This window comes from Acomys russatus, chromosome 12 (genome assembly GCF_903995435.1).
Source record: "Acomys russatus chromosome 12, mAcoRus1.1, whole genome shotgun sequence".
Lineage (NCBI taxonomy): Eukaryota > Metazoa > Chordata > Mammalia > Rodentia > Muridae > Acomys > Acomys russatus.
Genome location: NC_067148.1, coordinates 19,480,573 through 19,491,911, shown reverse-complemented (window position 1 = coordinate 19,491,911; position 11,339 = coordinate 19,480,573). Strand labels below are relative to the sequence as shown.

Here is an 11,339-nt window from a genome sequence, read left to right as displayed (position 1 = left end):
GTGGAGAGGAGATGGTGGAGAGGCAAGCAGGGGTCCAGCATCTTCACTTTAGAATGTGGGATGAAACATGGGACATCTTCACAATGCAAGAAGAGGACAGTGAAGCCGGGCGTGGTGGTGCACACAGTTTGTAGGCAGAGGCAGGCAGATCTCTGTGAGTTCAAGACCAGCCAGGTCTACAAAATGAGTTCAGGCCAGCCAAGGCTACACAGAGAGACCCTGACTCAAAAGACAAAAACAAAACAACAACAGCAAAGGAGATGGTGAATGACTTGACAATCCGTGGTCAACACATGAACTCTAAGCAGCAAAATGCCTGTTAGGGAGCTGTGAGAGACGTTAACTAAAGATATCACAGCTGTAAATCAGTAGGTAAGTGTCAAAAACTTGAAATATCAAGAAAGAGAATATGGGTGTGTTCTGTGCAGATTGTCTAAGCGACGCCTACCGAGAGGAACTGGGGCTGAAGAGGGAGGCCAGGAAGAACTGTCTTCCTGTGTTTTTTTTTTTTTAAGCTCCACCCAGTATTTTGATGAAACATTTTAAAAAACATAAAATGAAGAGTTAATGCTTTATTTTTTCAAAAAACTAGTATATTTTCACAGTTAATAAAGATGAACCGTCTCCCTGCACAGCTCCCCACTCAGGAACCAGTCAAGCAAAGTGTCTCCATATTAGAGAAGCCAATATATAAAGGTACCTAGAAAGATAGTTTATTCTCCCAGCTGCGTCTTACAGCAGTAAGGAAAACATAGCAGGGTTAAGCTTCAGGGGTCTGAAGGCAGGAGCAGAGACGCTGTACACGGATGAGACTAGTGTGTCAGCTGGCAAGAAAAGGAGTTAATCCTGAGCTTAGGATTCTGGCCTCTCTCTGGTCACACCAGGAGCCTGTCACAATCAGCTACACTGCCAGCATTTCTGCTCACAGAATAGACCACGGAGATAACACCTGCCTCACACCTCCACGCAGCAGAAGGATCCAGAGTGCAGTGCTTACTGTCGAGTTAGGACAGACCAAACCAGAGCTCCACATTTCTGTTAAGTGAACCCTCTGCCTCTCTGTGGGCTGGTAGAGGAAACCTCCGTGTATGAAGTCTCTGGTCTCCAGCCCACCATTCCTGGGACAATCTCTTTTCTAATTTTTTCTGGTATCTAATTTTGTTAGTGACCAGAAAAAAAACAAAAAACAAAAACAAACAAAACAACAACCCCAAAAAAAAAAACCCCAAAACAAAACAAAAACAAACAAACAAAAAACACCTCATATTTATGGTATGCCACTAGCTTTCCTCTTTGGCCTCAGGCCCAGGGTCTTTGCAAGGTCACATTTCTCCCCTTCCCTGCACACTGTTAACTTCTGCAAGGCTCACACATTCCTCTTTCCTTCTATGACACACGGTTATTGATTCCTTGCTCCAAGGTTTGCTGCATATCCACCCTTTGCCCCCATTACTTTCCTATATAGAGGCTCCTTTTCCAGGACCTCAAATACAATTTAATCTCTTAGATCAAAGTCCAGTCACCCCATTCCCTTTATAGCATTTGATAATAGCCGGGGGACTTTTCTGGTCACTGGCTCAGGACCTGTTCATGAGACACATGTTTCAATATGCTGTCAGTGCCAGCTCTAGGTCTGTCATTGCTCTAGAGGTGGTGGGGCCTGGAAAAAAAATGGAGCCAATAAATAAGATGGACTAAAATCTCATCAAAGAGTCAACTGTATTCAGAGCATCAGACAATTTATACTCTGACGGTTAAGAAGAATCCTATAAGAGCAGTGTACAGTCACAAGGACAGGCTAGGCGTGGCAGACAAGCCACAGGTGGCAGAAACATGTTTTTCCATAGAGGCAGATAAACAAATAACAATGGCCTGTTGCAATGAATAATCTAAGGCAAATTCATTCCTAACCACTACACCTGGCAGGGGTGTGAAAACACATTTTAAGAACAATTCCATGGTTTGAAGAAACTGAGGTCATGAGCACTCCGAATTCTCCTACGTGACTCCATTCTTGGACTGTGTTCTGACGTCTCCCATCTTTTCATCGTTTTAATTGGCTATCCAGAGTGCTTTTTATCTGACATGTTGTAGATAAATCTAATTGTCATTTGATGATAAGTACTCCTAAGCAAACTATAACGTAATATTCGAACAGTGAAAGCATTATGTGCAATACTCTTCAACCAAGAACAGGGATCCAGACTATGTCCAGTACTATTGGTTACATTGTTGTATTAATCAGAAAAATCTAGAGAATATCTTGAAAAGAGACCAACATGACTAGTAGTTCTGGTCTCTTGTGGAACGTAAACCCATTTTTCCAAACATTAGATATCCTATTCAAATAGGAAGTGATTTAAATCCTAAGGAACAATTAAGCACAGTCCCTTCTCCAGATGAATTAATGAGTCTATTAAAGTTCCAAGGTCCAGTCATAAACACGAGGTCATCAGCAAAGGTAATAGGAGCTGGGTCTGTCAAATCTATTTGTTGAAGCAAAGGAGGATGAGAAAACTAGGACCAATACACGTGCTCAGAGGCAGTCACTGCAGATGCACAGGTCAAAGCAGCGCCACCACAAAGAGATTCTCAGGGGACATAGGAGGCTCTGTATTTTGCAGCCTAACTTCTCCTTTGGTGCACAGAGCCTTAACTTGGCCCCAGGTGGACAGACTTGCCTTCTGATGACATGGTCACTATCTCCTTTTGGGGCTTCAGCTGGAGGTTTGCTGTTTTTCTGTGTCCTCCTCCTCCACCGATGTCTTTGATGGCCTGGGGCCAGAGGAGCTAAAGAGGGACCCATAATGCTTTGGTGGATCTATCTGCAATGGCAGATGCATACCCCTTCCATTTTTTTCCTCTGGAGAAGTAAAAATGGGTGGGTTAAGGTAGACTCCTGTGAAAGGGTTGTTTGATCCCCAAAGGGGCCATGCTGAGAACCATTGTTCTAGAGTTTTACATAGATAGGAGTGCACTGGAAACACCAAGCACAGATCAGGGAGCTGGGGAGAGACTAAAACATGAGCTCCTTTTCCCTGCCGTGCCCTCACTTGACTCAGTAGTACAGTTAGCTTTTTCAAAGGCTCTCCTAAGTCCTCATCAAAAAATGGAGAGAATTCAAAATTAGATTGGTTTTCAAATTTCTCGTCCCATGCTTCAGGGTCCTCTCCAGGTGATGGACGATGCCTGTCTGTCTAAAGGGTTCCAGTAAGGGAGTGGGAGGAGTTACCAGTAGCACTGTTTACTTTCAATTTTGCCTGAATGGAAAATAAAATGTCTTTTTTTTTTTTAACTCTTTAACCAATTTTAAGGTTTGCTCATCCAGTTTATATCCATTCAAGAAAATAGGCTTCTTTTCCTCATGCTTAACATCCTCTCTGTCTCTCTAAAGCATCTCGATCGCAGCCAAAATTAGTGAGCAAGTGACCTAAAATTGAACAGGGATCTTTCCGCCTTGCTTACCTGCTTTTTCAGTGTTGTTTTGGACTTTGTCCCACACATCTTCATCAAAAGTTCCTTCTTCTGGAGACCAGGGATTATAATCATAAGTAACTTGAGAGCAATCTAATAGTCGTGATTTTAATAGTCGTGATTTTAATACCGGTGTTCCTCTTAAAAAAAAAAAAAAACAATGGAGAAGATGGGTATAAGGCACAGCCCTTCCTGGTTTCTGCCACATTATTCTCACTTCCCTCCTCCTCTGAGGGTCCCCTCTCTCATCTCATAGCTAACTTCAGGTCCCTGTTCGTGGCTCCACTTGTTTATTGCTCCTTGAGACAGTGGGACCTGGGAGAAGGGAGCAGCTGCATGAGACGAACTAAACTCTCATGCAATGGCCAACTTTCTTCAGAGCATCAGACAACTTATACTCTGACAGTCAAGAAGAGTCCCATGAGTAATGTGTACATTCAACAGGACAAGCTGGATGTGGCAGACAAGCTACGGGTGGCAGAAACATGTTTTTCCATAGAGGCAGGTAAACGAATAACAGTATCCAATTGTAATTAATAATCCGAAGTGAACTCACTCCTAATTCACTACACCTGGGAGGAGCGCAGAAACACAGTCCAAGAACAATTCCATGTTGCGAAGAGGCTTGCGTCACAAGACTATTGTCTCGTTTTCTTGGAGTGTTTTCACAAGTACTCAGAATTCTCACAGGACCTCTCTTGGACTGTGCTCTGACACTGGTCCCAGCTCCTCTCTCTTTAGGTAGGGCAGTTCACAATAGCAACAAGCATTTGCTAACTTGCACTGTGAATTTTTACATATTGGTCTAAAGCCCACATGTATTCCTCCTCTCAGACAGTTGCCCTCATATTGGCTCCCAAATGGAGAAAGGAATAGTGACCGCGAAGGAAACAAAAACAAATGACAATGTCACCTATGACTTTCATTCTGGGCAAGTAGAAGAGACAGAGTGTGGGCAGTGGCCTCTAGCAACACTAAGACTTTTAAGACTTGGCTTAGGGTGAGTGAGCCTCCCCACCTCCATAACCCAATGTATATTTCTGGGTCACCTTGTTTATAGGAGAGGAACCCAGACCCAGGTGCAATCCTTCAGGAATAGTGTTCAAGGAGCACAACTGCGTCTCCCAGAGTTCCTCACCTCCCTGCGTCCTCTCTCCAACGGCTTGAAAAAGCTGAGCAAGAGATACAAAATTTGTAAGTGATTTGCTTCTCATTACCACAGCTGCCTGTTGTTTTGGCCATAGTAAGTAGTTTACAGCCTTCATTTCTTTCTAATTTTCCAAATAAGCTGTTGGCTACTAAGCTATAGGGCAGGGCTTGGAGATGGGTCTAGCAACACTGGGCACCTAGAAGTAGAAACTTAGGCATTTTGTTGAATTTCATGCACATTCCAATATGATGGACGCCTACCTTACTGTTAGTATGGAGAAATGGCTGTGTACATTAAATAAAAGCAAGAGATGTCTGTCCTAGTCTGGTCATGATTGGATGGAGAAGAAGTGATTCTCTAGCAGCAGAGTTGGTTGTCTGTGTGTGTGTGTGTGTGTGTGTGTGTGTGTGTGTGTGTAGGTGCATGTATGTGTCCATGATGGCCAGAAAAGGGCACTGGATCCTCTGGAGTGAGAGAGATACATGGATGTGAGCTGTTGGTCATAGGTCTTGAAACTGACTTCCCTCCCCCTCCTCTGCGAAAGAAGCCTAGAGCCATCTCTCCTTCCCTACATTGGGTAACTTCTGTTTACTGCACATTATAAAAACGGAAATTTAGAGTGTCCTTCTAAATCTTGACTTAAAAGAAGCTAATTGTAAGACCTGGACTCGTAATCTGTTTTGTGTCAAGCAGCGGATCCCTGGGGAAGGTCTGGCCTTAGCTGGATCTCTTCGTTGCAGTCCAGGACTTGCCATGTCATGTTGAATAGCTAGGCTTACAGCCCTCCAACTTTCCCGTTTGTGTTGTGACTGATCACAGTTCCCAACTCGACAGCTGTGCTGTGCTGTCTTTGACTTAAAACTTAGATCTCAAGGTGTGCATGCCTGGGCCATCACCCTCTACAAAAATAACCACTAATTTTAGCCAACGGTGCAACCAACCTGTGGTTCTGCAGGGGGTGGAGGTCATGGAGACTAGCAGTCAAGACAGCAGACTCTCCTCACTGATCTTCAAATCCTTGTGCACCAACGTCCCGTTCCTCTCATATAAAACAAGACAGCAGTATTCACGCTAAGAGAGTTGAGTATGCAATGACATTCACGTGAAGCATCCAGAATTACCGTAGGAGGCCACACGTCTTTATTGTGTCTTTTAGTGATTTACATTCATATTTACCAGTTTTACACTTAAAAGAAACATATTCCTGTTTTGTTTTTACCTTCTTTCAGAATTAGTCATTGCTATTGTTTTTTTCCACTCTCTTTTTTTCCTCATTCTGCCATTGTTTTTCTCCTTCTCTTTTTTTCCATCTCCCCTAGAAGTCCCAAAATATGTTCCCATTCTTCCAGCTGCCACCTGAGTAATCACAAGTCTGTTTAACTATCACAGCTTAAGTGACAGAATGCCTTGCCCGTTCCCCAGGAACCCAGAGACCTCAGGGTACTGTCATTCACGTCACATCATGTCCGTGGCTAGGCCTTTCTCCAGGCACCATGGTGGCGGGTTGTTTTGCACAGTCACTGGCTTCGGAGAAGCCCATGATGGCTAGGCTCGCTCTGCACTTTTTTTCTCAGAACACTGGGCCTTCTTGCGGACGTGGGTTCTTTCTAAACACACTCTATGAAGCCCCTCACAGAGGTCGGCTTGTGCTGAGTGTGTCCCTTAACTTGTCTAGAAACTTTCTGTTTTACCCAAACCTTGAAAAAGGAGAGTCTCTCAGATTCCATTCCAGTTTGACATTTACCTTCTGATTTCCGTTGTCTGGAAACATCTGCCTTTGCTCGATGATTATCTTTTGAGAATAAAGCTTTCTGTTTTCTTTTCTTTTTGTTTTGGTTTTTCTTTTTTCTTTTCAAGACAGGGTTTCTCTGTGTAGCCTTGGCTGCTCTAGACTCACTTTGTAGACCAGGTTGGCTTTGAACTCACGGTGAGCCACCTGCCTCTGCCTTCCAAGTGCTGGGATTAAAGGTGTGCACCACCACGCCTAGCTTTTATTTTCTTTCTGGATGTTTTTGCATTCTGGGATGTGTGTGTGTGTGTGTGTGTGTGTGTGTGTGTGTGTGTTCTTTAGTTTTACTACAAGGTTTGGCATTTGAATTTACTTGATTTTGTTGAATTGGGCAATCATTGAGGATCTTGAATCTAAGTACATGTTTTTATCACTATAGAAAAGCTACCAGCTTTTATCTTTAAATATTTCATCCTTTCCATTTTTTTGCATATTATTTTTTCTTTACTTTACTCAGACATTTGTGAAACTAATGCTTAAACTCTATTCTTTATATTTCCTGTTATTTACTTAAATCTGTGATCCATTTTATATTTTCATATTTTATTGATTCCAATTTACCAGATAGTCTAAGAAGCATCTCTTGCTCATGTGTCACTAAGAGAGGGGCTGAAGAGATACCTCAGCAACTAAGAGCACCTATTACTTTTGCAGAGGACCAGAGTTCAGTTCCCAGCACCTACCCTGGGCCACTTACAACCACCTATAACTCTCACTCGATGTGAACTGGTGCCTCTGGCCCTGTGAGTACTTACACTCATCTACACACACACACACACACACACACACACACACACACACACACACACACACACACTTAAATTTTAAAAATAAACCTTTAAGAAGAGAAGGATTTAAAAATCTGACTGTCAGATTTCTTTTTAACAGTCTTCTGGTATAGAATTATATTTTTCTTCTGCACGAGCAGTCTATCTTTAGAACCCAAACAAAATCTGCTTATTTCTTGAGATGTCCCCATTAATCTAAATCAAGACTTAAGCTTTAGGACGATAGTGAGAGAGACAGAAAGCATGTTAGTGCAGTTGGGCTGCAGTGAGAACACACAGAAGAGTGACAGGGCAGGGCTTAAACTATAGGAATGCGTTTTCCTCACAGTTCCGGAAACAGGAAGTCCCAGATAAGGGACCACTGGATCAGTGTCTGGTGGGGCTTCCTCTAGCACTGTAGATGTGTCCTTCTTCTGTGTCATCACATGATCTTTCCTGTGCACACAGAGAGAGCGTTGGTGTTTTATTTTCTTCCTCTTAAAATGAAACTAGCTCCATCATATTTTGGCCCCAAGTGCATGATCTTATGTGATTTTAGTTATCTCTTTAAAGACACGGTCTCCAGGTTTCAAATTTGGGAAGGACATCCTTCAGACCATAATGGATAGTGACTCTAAGATTTTCAGCAGTCAAAGGCAAGTCTAGTCGGGACACCATGTGATGAGGTTCACTTGCACATGTCTCTCATAATTACAGTAATTTTCTTCTGTCTATTCACAATGCTATCTTTGTCTCTGCAAGTAAGTTCACCAGGTGTGCATGATGCAGCGAGTGACATTTACAAGTACTGACTGTTGGGAGGATGTGTGCTTTCGTGATGTGTCTAGAGGCGGTAATGATTCCAGTGAGTAACATAGCTCTCTCTTCTGGTCCATTTGCCAGCCCATGGTATACATTTATAAACAAGGCTCTGGGCAGTTTGTGAATGTAATGAAATAAGCTAAATGCCCCACAGACATAGGACCTGTTCTGAGCCCAATTCAAGACCCAATGCCACTGTGTTGCTTGGACATAGCCTCCAGCTGGCTCACTTTGGTGCTGCCAGAGGCTTGGAAGATGGCTGCGTCTCTGACTGGTTCCTATTCCTGACTGGCTGCTCTAAGCCCAGAATTCCTTTTGCCACTTTGACCAGTGGTGTGCTTGATGGCCAGTATCATCAGTACTGTCACTCCCTCCACAGCACATGGAGATGTACCGAGTCCCTTCCACTACTTGTAAAACCTAGGGAGTGCTCAGGGGCATGCTTTTAAGCTGAGTTTTCTCAGAAAGAGAGAATCCGTGCATGCTGAGCTAGTCTTTCCAAATCTCACCTCTACCCTTCCTATCATCTCTTTATATCATACTGCGTTTGAAGGGATCTGTGGTTCTTTTGTTTACACACAATCTATAAGGCTGGGTTCTTAGCATGGAAACAGAAGCTTCACCATTTAGTTTTTTTCTATTAAGCCAAATGTTTCTTAAGGATGTATCTTGAGAAATAGCTGTACACTGTTTTTGAACCCTAGAATAAATAGGAATAAGGAAGCATCTATGGTCATGTGTCCTGAGTCACACCCCTCTTATCCTCCTAGGCTGGTACTTAAGGGACTCCCCCAGCAGAAGGAACATCACATCTTCCTCTCCTCTCCTGAGTCTCTCTCCTCACTGCACCTGACTCCTCTCTACTGACACCATGGGTTACTGTGGCTGTGGAGGCTGTGGCGGCTGTGGCAGCTGTGGTGGCTGTGGCTGTGGCAGCTGTGGCTGTGGTGGCTGTGGCTGTGGCAGCTGTGGCTGTGGCAGCTGTGGTGGCTGTGGTGGCTGTGGCTGTGGTGGTTGTGGTGGCTGTGGCTGCGGTAGCTGCTGTGGTTGTTGTGGCTGCTGCAAACCAGTGGTTGTCTGCTGCTGTCGCCGTACCTGCTGCCGCTCCTGTGGCTGTGGCTCCTGTGGCTGTGGCTGTGGGAAGGGCTGTTGCCAGCAGAAGTGCTGCTGCCAGCAAAAGTGCTGCTGCAAGAAGTGCTGCTGCTAGGATGGATGCTTGTCTCTGGGCTTCTCCTGTAGGTAACTGATAGAGGTGAGTCGGCCTGCCGGCCTGCTGCCTGCCTGCCTGCGTGCCTGTCTGACTGTCTGTTAGGATTGTGAGCCACCAGCATGAACTGAGCTCATTGCCATTGGAGCCTGGCATTTCTATAGTTGTTACCATCCTGCAACACTTGATGGGCACCAAGCAAAAGACTGAATCCCAGGCCTTCTCTGTCAGGTACCATGCGATCATGACCATGGCTGACACGTCTGGTAGGTTGTGCTATGACAGCCTATAGTTCCTCTCACTCTGCGCCAATGACCTGTTTCCCATTGCATTGCATATCTGTAACTACAAAGCTACTGTTGCTTAATAAACTTCAGTAAATCCTTCTCAGACAGCCGACTCCTGTGTGTCTCATGTGCTTTCCAGTCTCTAACCTGTCTTTCCATGGGGAGAAACGAGTTCCATCTCAACTGACATTCTAGATGAGCAAAAGCTTCAGAGAACTAGAGATGAGGTAGACTGTGAGCTACATGGTCAGGCAGTGATGGCTGAGCCTAGGGTAGTCCTCTGGTTGGTGGGAACAGGCCCTTGCAGTGAGTCATGGACCCAGCTCAGAATCCCCCTTCTCTTCCCACATACTGGGCATGATCTGGGAGGCTTTACTCTTTCAAGAGATCCCTGCCAGGGTGTGCTGCCCCCCCATGGGCCTGAAGCAGCTGGGACAAACCACTGTGATGGCTCTCCTCTGGGGTCGGCTTGCCTGCATTTAGATTGGCCTGTGGAATGAAGTGGTAAACTCTGGATGAGCTGTGGGGTGTGTGGAGATTGGAACGGGGGCTGGGGGAGAAGAACCACCCTACATGTGAGTGGTACTGTCCCATGGGCTGGGGACCCAGGTGGAGGGAAAGAAGAAAGCCAGCAGGGCACTGCCATTTTCCTTTTTCTACTTCCATCAAAACCTGGGCTTGGCTGACTTAGAGCAGAGCTGTTTGTTTTCTCATAATTTCCCATGCTGGAAGTCCAGGATCAAGGTGTTAGCAGCTTCCGAGAATTCTGTCTTCACTGGGTCTGCCTGGTCTTCATGTCTGCTGCCTTTCTTCCTTTATCAAACACCCCAGTCATGATGAATTTAAATCTACCTGTCCTCATTAGGGCTATCTTTGCTGTGATGGAACACCAAGGCCAAAACAACTGGGGGAGGAAAAGGTTTATTTGGCTTACACTTCTATATCTTTGTTCATCATTGAAGGAAGTCAGGACAGGAACTCAAACTGGGCAGGAGCCTGAAAGCAGGAGCTGATGATAAAGAGGCCATGGAGGGGTGCTGCTTACTGGCTTGTTCCCCAGAGCTTGCTCAGCCAGCTTTCTTACTGCACCCAGGATCACCAGCCCAAGGATGGCCACACCCATCATGGGCTGGGCACTCCCACATCAATTATTAATTAATAAAATGCTCTACAGGCTTGCCTCTGCCTCCTGAGTGCTGGAATTAAAGCCTGTGCCACTCGGCCCAGCACCTACAGTCCAGTGGGTTCTGCCTCTCAGATGACTCCAGCTTGTGTCAGGTTGACATAAAATTACCCAGCACACTACCTGGGGTCATTTATGTTGATGTAGCTGCCTTTTCTTAGTTGCTTTCTCCAGATAAGGTCTACTCTCTGAGGTCTTGGGAGTCACAGCATCAGTCTATGTACAAAAGAGGGCACAGTTGATCCCCATAGCAGAAGAGCCACAAAACAGACTCTGCCTGCTTCGTCCTTTAGTTGGGTAATTTTGATAGTAAGCTGTGTTCAGTCTAGCACGCCCTTTGCTTTGTTTTGTTTTGTTTCTAGTGGCCATTATAAATTTACACTTAAATCTTTTTTCATAACAAACTGGTCTTCCGTGAGAGGCCCCAGCACCATGTCTGACAAAGACACGTTGATTCAATGGCCACAGCACACTGACTTGGAAAAGTTGAGCATCCAATCCAGGTGGTTGGCTACCCTCTATACAGGTAGCATTGGCCACACTAGTTCTCGTTGTCCACCTGTGAGAACTGGATCTCAGAGACACTGGTAAAATCTGCTGGTGCCCTTTGTTTGTAACATGCACCATCTCATGGCCTCACCCTGCTCCTCAGCCTCGCTG

The 11,339-nt window shown here is 45.0% G+C and overlaps 1 protein-coding gene across 1 annotated transcript; it reads left to right on the top strand.

Annotated features, from left to right (window-relative positions):
• The first annotated feature begins 8,873 nt into the window (after positions 1 to 8,873).
• Positions 8,874 to 9,263, top strand: LOC127196344 (small cysteine and glycine repeat-containing protein 7-like). Its single transcript, XM_051153953.1, has one exon. It carries the CDS (start codon positions 8,874 to 8,876, stop codon positions 9,207 to 9,209), a length of 336 nt encoding a protein of 111 aa, XP_051009910.1. The 3' UTR covers positions 9,210 to 9,263.
• Positions 9,264 to 11,339: the final 2,076 nt, after the last annotated feature.

Coding starts and splice junctions, on each gene's coding strand:
- LOC127196344 (XM_051153953.1), top strand. CDS start 8,874: ATGGGTTACTGTGGCTGTGGAGGCTGTGGCGGCTGTGGCAGCTGTGGT.